This window comes from Micromys minutus (assembly GCF_963924665.1).
Source record: "Micromys minutus genome assembly, chromosome: 16".
Classification (NCBI taxonomy): Eukaryota; Metazoa; Chordata; class Mammalia; order Rodentia; family Muridae; genus Micromys; species Micromys minutus.
Window position 1 is genome coordinate 46,946,963 of NC_137985.1, and position 12,856 is coordinate 46,959,818.

General features: G+C 52.2%; 1 protein-coding gene across 3 annotated transcripts in view; it reads left to right on the forward strand.

The window, feature by feature from the left end:
- PSTPIP1 (proline-serine-threonine phosphatase interacting protein 1) overlaps positions 1-6,873 on the forward strand; it is a 36,436-nt gene extending 29,563 nt beyond the window's left edge. For 2 of the 3 annotated variants that reach the window (XM_080930006.1, XM_080930004.1), the window contains 10 exons: positions 1,495-1,557; positions 1,906-2,004; positions 2,558-2,603; positions 3,409-3,488; positions 3,849-3,947; positions 4,532-4,628; positions 4,910-5,000; positions 5,687-5,742; positions 5,846-5,979; positions 6,661-6,873. In XM_080930006.1, the coding sequence (XP_080786132.1) occupies positions 1,495-1,557; positions 1,906-2,004; positions 2,558-2,603; positions 3,409-3,488; positions 3,849-3,947; positions 4,532-4,628; positions 4,910-5,000; positions 5,687-5,742; positions 5,846-5,979; positions 6,661-6,792 (897 nt within the window). In that variant the 3' untranslated portion in view covers positions 6,793-6,873. Of the gene's footprint in view, positions 1-1,442; positions 1,558-1,905; positions 2,005-2,557; positions 2,604-3,408; positions 3,489-3,848; positions 3,948-4,531; positions 4,629-4,909; positions 5,001-5,686; positions 5,743-5,845; positions 5,980-6,660 lie in introns of all 3 variants that reach the window. The other variant, XM_080930005.1, reaches the window with a different exon arrangement.
- The last annotated feature ends 5,983 nt before the right edge of the window (positions 6,874-12,856 follow it).

Consider the following 12,856-nt stretch of genomic DNA (forward strand, 5'->3'; position numbering starts at 1 on the left):
GCACATAGCGGCTCTGGACCAGAGTGCCCCATGGAGCTCTACCACAGAGCTGTCACACGCCGGGAAGAGAAAAGATGTGATGCTTCTGGACTATCCTCCTTCATAGACTGTAGAGGGTCAGGGACAAGTGTCCAGAGGAGCCAACCTGCTTTGTGTGGCTCTGAACACAGGATTGGGGTTGTTGGTTCTGGAGACAGGCAGACTTGGGGGCCAGTACTCTGCATGGCTGCTCAACAAGGAGTGGGGAGACAGTTTTGAGGGGGAGCGCAGGCTTCAGACTCCGCTAACATCTGAAGGCACTGCTGAATACTATGCAGAGCATGGCTACACGGCAAGGAAGTGAGCTCCTGGGGGCAATGTGCAAGTACAGGCGGGAATGCTCAGCACGGAGGTTGCAAAGCTGGTAGGGAACTCCTCTCCACACCTGTGACTGATGGGACCGAGGAAAGTCCTTTTCCCTCCTGTGCCTCAGTTTCCCTCTTGTATGAGATGCTCTTATTTACAGCCCTTGGTTTGGGAACTTGACCCTTCACAAACAGGGCCATAAGGCAGAAACTTGGTTCACTGTACAGCTGTAGGCCCTGGCTTCCCATCTGGGCAGCTTCAGGCTTACAGGAATCTAAACTGCCTTCCTGAGATGAGCCCCCAAAGCTATCTCTCGAAACTACCTGGACTTGAGGCGTTTGAAGAGGTGACCCCTCTGATCTGAGCCTTGCTAAAGAGCATGTGGAAAACCTGCAGGGGACACAGGCTAGGAGAGGGACACATGATGCCTTTGGTGACCCAGATGCACATGCAGGTCTGTGACTGTGCAGTTGCCTCGTCCAAGCCTCCCCAGGGCACAAACCGGTTCCAATCCTAAAGCCATAGGCATTTTACCCCCAATGCTGTCACTCTCTGCCCTGCCTGTCCCACTCCATCCACCCAACATGAAGCCCCGGGGTAGACGTTGTGCTGTGCCTGTGGTGTGCCTATGAGTCTGCATGCATACGTGATATCTGGCCTACGGTCACAAACCGGTGAATACTGGAGAGTGTAGTATGGGCCAGAGTGGCCTGTGGACATGTAGTATGAGCAGCTGGTTGATGGGGCTGAGTACGGACTAAGAGAGTGTGTGTGTGTGCTAGTGTACATCCAGTGTGACTTGGGAATGAGACTCAGGACTCATGTGATGTATGTGTAAGTGGGGATTTTCTGGCTAGAGACCACGTCAAGCTGAGGTCCACAGTGCTCAAGCTTCTTTGCTATTCTGTGCAGTTTTAAGGTCTCACTATGTAGCCTTGGCTAGCCTCACACTCACAAAGATCCTGCCTCAGCCTCCTAAGTGCTGGTATTGTTGTGAAGGGGTATCTCTAGGAGAGGGTGGACACACATACATGTATGAATGAGCTTGGAGGACTATTATGTCCCAGGGACAAGGAAAACCCATCCTCTTGGCCTAGGGGAGCGTCTTGAGGCCAGAGCCCCCAGCTCAGAGCCTCGTGTCTCCTGCAGTATGAGGCCGTCATGGACCGTGTCCAGAAGAGCAAGCTGTCGCTCTACAAGAAGACCATGGAGGTAAATGGGAGAGCCCTGAGGGCCCCTCTGAGAGTCTCAGGTTAGACTTCTGGGACAGGCTTGCCTCAGACCTGCTGGAGGCTGTGCTGAATGCCCAAGGCCTCTTTATTATCACAAGCTCTTCAGTGCCTTGCTTGAAGAACAGAGGGACAGTCTCACAGTAGTCACATGAGTGATCCAGTCAGCTGAGGAGTCCAGAGTAGAAGGGAGAAGGGGGGACACACGAGAGGGCAGAGGATTCTAGAAGACAGGCCCCAAAGTCTCCCCAACCCCCGGGAGGGAGTCTGGGCTTAGGGAGCCTCCCCCTGGGGCATTCAGCCCTGCAGACATACCTTTCCACACCTTCAGTCCAAGAAGGCATATGACCAGAAGTGCAGGGACTCAGATGATGCTGAGCAGGCCTTCGAGCGTGTGAGTGCCAATGGCCACCAGAAGCAAGTAGAAAAGGTATGTATGGTGTGGGGGTGGGAGTGGGGGATTTGGTAGGCAGGGAAGGGCTGCCATCCCGGGGCTGAATTTATATCTGGGACTGTGCTAGCTGCTCACCTTTTTACAATTCTTAAATGTCTTCTCTGTGCAATTAGTACTATTCTTCAGCATAGGTCCTCTGCAAGACGGGCTACCTGAGTGACTGAGCCACCAGGGCCAGTAAAAATGACACCTGCTGCACAGACCTGAAAGCTGAGCTCGTGAGAGCAGGGGGTTGTGGGAGCACTGAATGCAGGCTGACCAGAGTCCAGGGTCTGAGCAGCGACGCAGCGGAGGCCACAGGGCATCTGCATTTTTCATGTTTGCTGGTGGTCTGCAGGCTTCTTCTGCCTTTGCTTCCCTTTTGTGGAACCGGCCTGTGCAACTCAGCAAGGATGGTGCTGAGTGACAGGATTCCCCCACCCACACTTTGATCCTGGACGGTGGCCAGGGAGGGTGTCAGTCACTTCGGAGTAGCTCCAGGGCTAGGATTCCTAGGCTTGGACTCAACGCCACTCTCCTGTCTCCTCAGAGCCAGAACAAAGCCAAGCAGTGCAAGGAGTCAGCCACAGAGGCAGGTATGTGGCCCTGGCCACCTCCCCAGACTGTCTGGCAGCCTAGCCAGTCCTCTGCCTCCAGCTGGTGCTCGCCCACATGCCAGCATCGCCCCGTGTACCTTTCCAGGCATGCTCTCCAGAGTACAGAGACCGTTCCTCCTTAGCCATTGCGTGCAGCCATAAGTAACCGGGAGACACAAAACGGGTAGACAAACTGCCCAGTGTCACACGGCTGCTAAGTGGTGCCCACAGCATTTGAATCTAAGCCACTGGGTTTCAGAGCCTCAGATCCACATCCCTTCATCTCACTCGAAATGCATAAATGCTCACACTGAGCCTTCCTGGCTCCTGTCCTTTACCCGATGCCAGCCCCTGCTCACCATCCTCCCATCCCGGGGATGGCATCCTTCTTGCTTTTGTCCCCTCTCTCCAGCATCTGCTCCTCCCTCAGCAGGTGCCAGATGACCAAGTCTTAACTTCAGCTTGCTAGCCTGTAGCACAACAGCTTACAGAGGTGCCCTCCTTGAGCCTCAGTTTACCATCTGTAAAGTGAGGGGACCAGGAAATAGAATAGGACCTCTGCACGTTGAATTCTGCTCCAGCCCTTGGAGCTCAGAGGATAGTGGGGAAGTAGAAAGGGTGGTAAGATGGCTGTATGTGGTAACCAACAGCTAGCCAGGCCCCTGGGGAGAGGGGGTCCCAGGACTTGGGGGAGGCTGTGCAGGGTGGATCTCTGCAGGATTGAAGGACAGAGGCTCTTCTGTCATGGGAACTGTCAGGGAGACCCAGGCCACCAGGCCTGCTGAAGGCTCCCCTCTATTTGCAGAGCGAGTATACAGGCAAAATATCGACCAACTGGAGAGAGCGAGGATCGAATGGGAGCAGGAACACCGGACCACCTGTGAGGCAAGTGGCCCAGGCAAGCCCCACCCCCTTACCTGTGGGAAGCTGGGGCTGAGGGCTGGCACTCCTCTCCATACGCACTACCTGGCCTTATGCCCTGGATCCCCTTGTTCACCGCTGGGGCCCCACTGATGGGCAAGACCAGGGCAGGGTCCAGTGCCTTTCACTAGCCTCCCCCAGCCTCCATTCGAGGACGGGTACTTGATGGAGATGCAAACAGGCATTCCTAACAGTCCAGCCTCCCTCCAGCTGCCCTACCAGAGGCACCGATGGGGACCGGCAGGGCCGTCTTTTAGATTCGGCTGCGGTGGAGGTGGGCTGCCTGGCCCGGCCCCACAACACTCACCCTTTTCTCCTCAACAGGCCTTCCAGTTGCAGGAGTTTGACCGATTAACCATCCTCCGCAATGCCCTGTGGGTGCACTGCAACCAGCTCTCCATGCAGTGTGTCAAGGATGATGAGGTGTGTGCTCTGAGGAGGCAGCATGGCCACGGCAGTCCACAGAGGAGTCGGACACAGCCTCTGGCTCAGCCTCCACGCACAGGAACACCATGCTTCTGTGGTTCCTGCCTCCGCCTTTTCCTCCGACATCCCCGTTCAGGGCTGTGTCTGTCTATTCTCAGCACAGCAGACTTGCTACTTCCCTCCCTCACCTCTCTCTCTCAGGGATGGCCCAGGTTAGGGGCATTCCCAGCTACACTAGGAGCCCTGGCTTCTAAGCACCTTCAGGGCACCTCTGACCACTCCTGCTGGTGGGCTAGCTGTCCCTGTTGGCTTCCTCATGTCAGCAGAAAGTGCGGGCTGTAGATACTCTTCTACCCAAACCCCGTTTCACCAAGTGACCTGACCTTAGGGAACCACCTTCCTGTGTTTCCTCATTTAAAACAGGTTAGAGCATGGACCTCTCCTCAGTGCCCTGAGCTCAGGTGTTCAGGAAACAGGCATCAGCCGGGTCTCAGTCAGTGGCAGGGCCTATAGCAGGGCTGGGGACCAGGCTGATATTGGGGTGAAGTCTGAACGCAGCCTTTGCTCGTCCCTACTCTCAGCTCTATGAGGAAGTACGGCTGACCCTTGAAGGCTGTGATGTGGAAGGTGACATCAACGGATTCATCCAGTCCAAGGGCACTGGCAGAGAGCCCCCAGGTAAGGGCAGCTTGGCATCCACAGCCAGGTCTGGCTGGTTCACACTTCCCTACTGGATGGAGTTTCCAGTACCCACCCCAGGCACCTCACAAACACCTGTAACTCTAGAGAACCTAACACCTCTGGCTTCCACATGAATACACACACATCTACACATAATTAAAAAAAAAAAAAAAAAAAAAAAAGCCAGGCACAGTGTCACATGCCTTTAATCCCAGCACCTGGGAGGCAGAGGCGGGCGACCCTCGGTGCTCCAGCCCCCATGCGTTTGCTCTCTACAGCTCCGGTGCCTTATCAGAACTACTATGACCGCGAGGTCACCCCAGCGGCCAGCAGCCCTAGCGTCCAGCCGTCCTGCGGTGTGATAAAGAGGTGAGGCACACCGACGAACCACATGGCTGGGGTCAGCCTGACTTCCACATCTCATGGCTGAACAGCTCCTGTGGGTCTGGTGTCCCATGGAGATATTCCAGGATCAAACGACCATCAGGAAGCCCTGGGTCCCAGAGGATCCAAGCACTAATTACTCACACTCTGGCTAGTCACCAGTGACTATGTGAAAAGTCCTGGTAAGCACCCACTCTGGCTTCCTTGTCTGTTTGGCCCTACTATGTGGCAGGGTTAAGACTCTCCAGGTGGTTTATAAATGGCCCCAAACCCAGACATTTGGATTCGCCGGGCTTTTACAGGGCCATCTCCCTGGCCTGGCTGTGGTCAGGTGCCAAGGCCCTGGTTCTGTGCCCCATGGGCGACCTGGCCTAGTCACTGTGAGGCCAAGGAAAGGCAGACTGGCTATTCCTGGCAAGATACATGGGAGCTGAACTTTAAAGGTAGCTTCTGCCTCACCACAGAGTCGGGGGTGGGGCCCTGCTGGCTGCAGGTGCCGATGACCAGGCGGGTGACCACAGGAGCATGCTGCTGAGGACAAAGGGACTATTGGAGATGCCCTGTTGTGGCAGGAGGCTGGCAGAGTTCCTTAAGTGCTGAGAATTCCCAATTAGTCCCTTTGCTTCCAGTGAGGTAAGGCAAGGCCTACTCCATCCCCTCCCTACCTCCAGGTTCTCTGGGCTGCTACATGGAAGTCCGAAGACCACACCTTCTCAAGCTCCTGCTGGTAAATGGGGGGGAGGGGGAGGAATGATGGTAGGATTAAGCCCACCCCAGCCATCTCCAGGTCCTCAAAAAGGGGCAGGACTCAGGCTGCATTCTGCTCTCAGCTTCCACAGAGATTCTGGCTCCCACCCCTGAGCGGAACGAGTTAGTCTATGCATCCATCGATGTGCAGACCACCCAGGGGAACCTTAACTCATCAGCCCAGGACTACCGGGCGCTCTATGACTACACGGCACAGGTGAGGGCATCCCCCTGCACCATTCCTGGGGTGTGAGCACTCACATAGCACCAGAGACTGCTATAGTTTAGGGCTGTTGTGGCTAAGGGGCAGGCCTTGTTCTCTGGCTGGACCCAGAGAGGCACAATGACCAGCCCTTGAGCGGCCCTGGGATTATTTTCTGACATCCTTGGAGAAAGGTGACCAGGGCAGCCACAGAGCACCTATGTTAGAGATGGATTGGAGTCTGACACCAGCCCTGGGCTGAAGTGAGGGGTTGTCAGGTAGACATGGAAGGCAGGCCCTAAACTTAGGCCAATATCCCCACACATAAAGGTAGGCTGGATGGGGCTGCACCGAGATCACATTCAGGGGTACAGACCTGGACAGTAATGGGGTACTCTGGTGCAGTACAGGGCTGTGTGATTCGTCTAGGGGAGCTTGCCCTTGGGGTGTGACAGGCACCTCTGAGAAGCTGTGGTGGTTGGAGCAGTAAGAAACACCCAGGATGGGAGGTCTCCATGATAACCGGAGCATGTTAGGAGGCTAAGTCCCTTGGGGGACCCCACAGCCTGTCCCCAAAGGAACTGCTGGGGAGGCCTGGGCATGACTCAGCAGACTGCCCAAGTGGGGGCTGCCAGCGCCGGGCACCCTGGTCCTGGTGGCTCCTCCCACCTCACACACTTGCCATTTCTTGCCCAGAATTCAGATGAGCTGGATATTTCTGCGGGAGACATTCTGGCGGTCATCCAGGAAGGGGAGGATGGCTGGTGGATTGTGGAACGAAACGGACAACGTGGCTTTGTCCCTGGGTCATACTTGGAGAAGCTCTGAGGAAAGACCAGCAGTCCCCCATCACCGCCCGGGCCTCACGGGGCCAGAACAAACCAAGCCTGGCTGCACTGGGGATGGGATGGTACTGGCTACTCTCAATAAATGTCTCCCAGAAGGTTTAAAGGGGAATACTTTCTTTGCTAGGGTCCTTTCCTCTTACCCAGCGTCTCCATTCAGAAAGCCACAACATAGAGTCTGGGAGAACACAGCACAGCTGCTATGACAGCCTTCTGTGACAGTCAGACCCAGTCCCACGGAGGGGCAGAGGAGAGGCCTCTGCCCAGGGAAGCGGGCCACAAGACATTGAAGAGGCAGCAGCAGCCATGATGTGACAAATGTCTGAAGACAGGAGGACGAGGGGGATGAGAAATCGCTGGTGGCTCTGGAGGCAGCACACTAGGGTTCATGGCTCACAGCCCTCGGTGTCCCTCCTTGACACGACCCAAACGTGTGTGTGCTGACTGCACCACAGGTACTAGTTGGGGGCCTGTGGCTTACCTGCCTGCCCGTCTGGAAGCCGGCAGAAAGGGCTATCCATGTACCCAGGCAAGTGTCAGCTGCCAGAGGTAGACCTGTGAGCAAGTATTTCTAGAGAGGGGGAGGAGGAGGTTCTGAGCGTTCATCAGTGCATCTTCTCTGATCCTCCTCACTGGGGCAGAAAGCCGGGCTTGGTTAAGCAGCCATGCATGTCCACAAGGCTGGGCCTTCTGTGGGTTGTGCTCACTCATCCATCTCAGGTACGAGAGCACTTAACAGGCTTGGTCCAGATAGGTAGATCCCAGGAACCAAGGCTGGAGGTGAGGATCAGGCGCTTGTAAGGAGGCAGCTATGGCTTCTTGGCAGTATGTGGCAGACAGAATGGGAAAAGGCTTTGAGCAACTGGGAAGAAGCAGGCTGATGCTGACATCCTTCTGGAAATGTCATTTCCTCCTCATGAATATCCTGTGAGGTGGCCAACACCACACCCATCTGACACATCAGATACACACACAGGGATATTTGGAGAGTGACTTAATCCAGGTTTTGGTGCCCTCCCTTGAAGGACAGCAAAGCTAGCAAATAAAAGACTTGGTTACAGCAAACCTGCTTGGGCCAGGAAACCTGCCACCCTTGTCCCACCCTACCAGACACTGATGGTTTCCGGACAGTCATGGGGCTGGTGCTGTCAAGGGACCCTGACCCCACTCTGCCAGGGGGACACATGGCCAGTGAGGCAGGGGTGAGGGGGTGTCCAAATACAGGATGAAGGCTGGTCTGCACAGTGGCAGCTGGACGAGAGAACCTTGGTGGACAGAGAAATGAATGGGATGGGAGTTTTTGGGGTGTGCAAAAGGTGGGAGAGTGGAGAGGAGAGGCGTGTGTACTCTGACCTAGGTCTTCCCAGGCAGAGCAAACAAGCAGACTGACTTTTGGTAGCAAAGAGGAAAGTATAGAGGGTTCTACATCAGAGCCTTTTTTATTCTTTGAAAATACCTTGTCATCTTGATTGATCATCCCATTCTGCTGCAGAGATTTTTAAAAACCTTTGGCCTAGATATTCATCATATCTCTGACAGGTGCAGCAGTGTCAGTGGGCCCCACTGGATGATGGGTAAGCAGTGTGCGACAACAGCCTGCCCTCCAGGCATCCAGAGAAAGGAACAGAGACCCTGGGATCACTATACCAGGGGGAATAAGCCCACAGAAGTTTCCTACATCTGTCGTGTTCCTGTTCTGTGTACCAGAGTGTCAGTGGCCAGGAACAGGGGGACAATGCCAGATGGAGGAGGGGCTGGCACAATTGTATATATAAATAACTACAGCATTCCTGTCAGAGCAGCAGAGGGAAGAATGCAGCCTCTCCGGCCAGAGTATCAGACTCTGAAGCAGCTCACCCTCAGGCAGTCTTGGGCAAGCCTCAATTAACTCTGAATAGCCTTCACCAGGAGGAGGGGTCCAGCAGGTCTTATGCAAGGCAATACTTCAAAGGGTTACTGGTCAAATACTAATTAAAAGCAAGGGGATGTCACTTTTTATAGCCCGGCCTAGGCCTCTGGATTTTGGCTGTGGGCAGCAACAGCTCTTTTAGCCTACTTCCCAGTGGAGACCAGACAACATCAGCACCATTGGTGTCCACACCTCTGAACCAGTTTCCCCTCCTGCTCCTGGGCCAAGCCAGCTCTGCAGACTATTCCATGGTCTGGTTGCTTCCCACTGTGGCTCCTTTATAAAAGGTCACCACATACAAGGGGACTCAGTGCCCCCAGGTGCTTCAGGCTGTTGAGGTCACAGGAATGGGGTTTTCCAACCCTGCTCAGCAGCACCCACCATAGGGCCAAGGGAGAAAAGCTCAGTCCGCCTCTAGCTGCATTAAAGGTCTGCCCAACAAACCAACAATGTTGTTCAGTCCAGGCTGCTCAGGGAGGGAGCTGCCAGGCAGTGAGATCTGTGCAGTGTAACCTGTATTTCCAATGTTTTCCTGGTTATTCTGATGTATAGTCAAGAACCTCCTGGTTAATGGGCCCTCTGGCTAGATTTCTCTCTCACAATTTGAAAACATACTCTATGGTACCACTCCACTTGCCTCAGACCAGGAGTGTCTGTCCACCAGGTGTCAGGTCCTTAAGATGCTTCTCCTGTGTTCTAACAATATGTCCTTACTGGATACGCTCAGAGCGTTGCACGGTCCGTAGGATCTTCCCCTCTAAAAGTTAGTGGTTAAACTTGGTGGTCCCTCTGGAGCAACTTTAGGGGACCCCAAAGAAACTACGAGACATCCATGGAGAACACACAACTGTTTTCAAGATCGGCAAGGATGCTGGATACAGGGTCAACATTCAAAAAGCAGATGTTCCCCCACCCCCAGCAACCACCAAGAAAGGTATTATTAGCAAACCATGGAGGTCTCAGAAAAGTTGCCTATACATTAAGATCTGTAGAAAATAAAAGAAACCTTATCAAATAAGGTAAAGAATTATGCCCAAGTCCAGGAGACACATTTTAAAGGAGCCTAGGACTGGCTAACAGCCAGACACACATTTTCACCTATCAGAATAGAAGAAAAATAAAGGCAGGCTACACCCAGAGGTCAACAAGGATGTGGGTGGGGAAATGCACATTTACATGCCTGGCCAGTGGCAATGTAAACTGGTATAGTTTTTTCTGGGAAGCAATGAAACACATCTGTGAAAACTAAATATGACCTTTTTGGGGACAGAATAAATTGCTACAATCCTTAATAAGCAAAAATGGCTGACACAGGATGAAAACGGCTTGGAAACTAGGCCTATGGTGGCTCTACAGCGCTGGTGTGGTTTGTTTAAACTGGGTCATTTTATGCAGTGAGAGATCGTTTCCAAAGGCCTGCCAGCTGTCAATATGGCACCCGTTTCCATCGACAACAGACGGCGCATACGAGATGACAAAGGAGCTGAAAAATTCCCATCACTGGTGACATAACAGCGGTCCTCACTCTGAGGCACAATGTCCTACCATCCTGATTGTGGTGATGCTGGTCTGGCTGCCAATCCAACAGCATAGCTGCACACAAAATACAAACTCGATAGAGGTGGAAACACTGTACACACAGGCTTAGGAACTGTTTACACTGTCCTTTGTAATCACTGTTTTGTACGCTTCTGGTGACTGCACCACCATGCTAGCAAGTGCCCTGCACCAAGACAGCTTTAACAATAACAAAAAAGGAGGTCTGTTTATTTTTCCTTGTGTGTGAGAGGGAGACAGGGTGGGCCAGAGGGCCTTGAGTCCCAGGGCTGACATCACAGCCATACCCGATTTGGCTGCTGGGAACTGAACAAGAGTCTATAAAAGCCACTAACCAAACTCTTAACCACGGAGCCATCTCTCCAGTTCTTCAAATCTTCCTTTTACTTTTTGAGACAGGCTCTAATAATGTTGCACAAACTGGCCTCTCTCACTCTGATCTAGACAGGCCCTGAACTTACAATCCCCCTGCTCCAGATTTCAAGGCAGCTGAGCCCCAGGACTCACCAGGTCTCATCTGTGGTTAGCTGGTCTCTTTCATGTGCTTCCCACTTCTTACAAGTGGCCAGGACCGGTGGTAGATACCTATGATCCCAGTTCTCAGGAAGGAGGACCACGCGTGTGTGAGGCCAGCCTGGGCTATGAAGTGAGTTTAGTCAAATCTTGTCTCCTGTATTGTGCTACACCAGCAGATGCTTCAGCTGTCACTCACGTTTGCACAATGAAAGTAACACGTTTCTACAGATGTGTTCTTGTTGAGAAGCCATGTGTGACAACCTGTACATGGAAGTGCTCACCATGGCGAAGCCGGAGGCGATCCACCACTCGGCACAGTGGCTAACCATGTTCTAAACCAGCCGTGATGTGAACACAAACTGGCAGATCCAGAGAACAAAATTCATGTAAGAGCAAAAGCAAAGCCATGACCACTCTGCTTCTGTTCACGTCCCTAGACAGACAGACCTCTTTTGCTTGGGGAATGTTTTCTTTGTAGGCTCATTACATCTCAAACTTCTGTTCCTTTTTTTAAAAACAGAAGCTTTGCCAGTAGCATCAGTAGCATCGGCAGGACCACAGCTCCTCAGGACTCCTTCCTGCAGGTCCTGAGGGTGGAAGCCATGCTCTGCTGGGCAGTTTCAGAGTCCTTCTTTCTTCTTCCAGTAGGTAAACCCTCTCTACAGAGTAAACCTTTGGATGTTCGCATCCACACCATCTCCTCACTGGACCAGGGGCTCACAATGAGCAAGCATCCCAGGCAGTGGAAGTGGGCAGGCATTAGGCTTTCCTGTGTGTCACCCTAGGTGAACCTGGAGCTCACGCTGTCTTCTAGCCACCTGGAATTCCAAAGCCTCACTGGGAGGAAGAAAGAGAAAAGCTTGAACTGAGCACAACATTTAAAAGGGGATGCATGTATGTATGTATGCATGCATGAATCTATATACGTACGTACGTATACATGTACGTTCTATATATAGTCTATGTCACCATCACTTGAGACAAATCTATGGAATCTCTGTAGTCAGACACAAGAGCTAAATAAGCAGCTGCTCCACCCTGGCCCTGGCCCTGCAGAGGAGCAGACACTGAAAGGACCATTGTGTATGAAGTCCAAGAAATAAAGAAAACAAAATATATATATATATATTTACAAAACAAGAAGACTTTGACTATTTCCATGTTGCGTTTTGTTTTGCATGTACTTTACGCTCATTGTAACTATTAGGTTTTCAATGCATACTGTCAAGCCCTTGAAAAAATCAAGTACTGACTAAAAAAATATATTCACATAGTTTTATGTAAAAATTTTAATATCTGAAAAAACAGTACTGACAAAAATGTATAATTTTAAGCAAAAAATGTTTAAAAGCTGTACATTTATCTTTGTTTTGTAAAATAAAGTCGTTTAAAAAAAAAAAAAAAAAGGACCATTGTGAGCCAACTGGTGTGAGAGGGAGATTATGCCATCAGGATAAAAAGGTACCAAATTTGGCAACTGTACTTGTATTCTTTTGGGAAAACACCTGCTCTGGTACAAGAGGGCCAGGTGTCTGGAGAGAGAGTGGACATCCATATTTGAGGACAGGAATGACTCATTAAGTAGGGTAAAAGTCAGCAGGCACGCCTAGGTAAAGGACAATTAGGCTTTTACGGCCTTTGAAATTTATTTCTAAATACAAATATAAAGGCAATAGGATGCAGCAGCGGCTCTCACTACAGCTAGTCCTGGGCACACCTAACAGTTGGGGCCTGGCCATAGCTCTATTTCCACCAAGTGCTTCCACTGTGCAGACCCCTGGTGAGCTTGCTCTTCACTGACAGCAGCTCCCTGCACTCTGCCACACATGGAGCATGAAGACGGCAGGCGGTAAGCAGACACAACATTCATTGAAGGGCTCTGGCCAACAGAGACGCCCCTCTGAGTGCTTCTCAAGCCAGCAGAGGCAAGAACTCAGTGATTCCCATCACCCCCACTAACATGGCTCCTCTGGGTCTGCCAGCAGAGTGTAAAGACGATGCTCTCCAGCTGAGCATCAAAGGAATGTGAATTGTGTTCCTTGGACAAGTTCAAGGAATGGGTAAC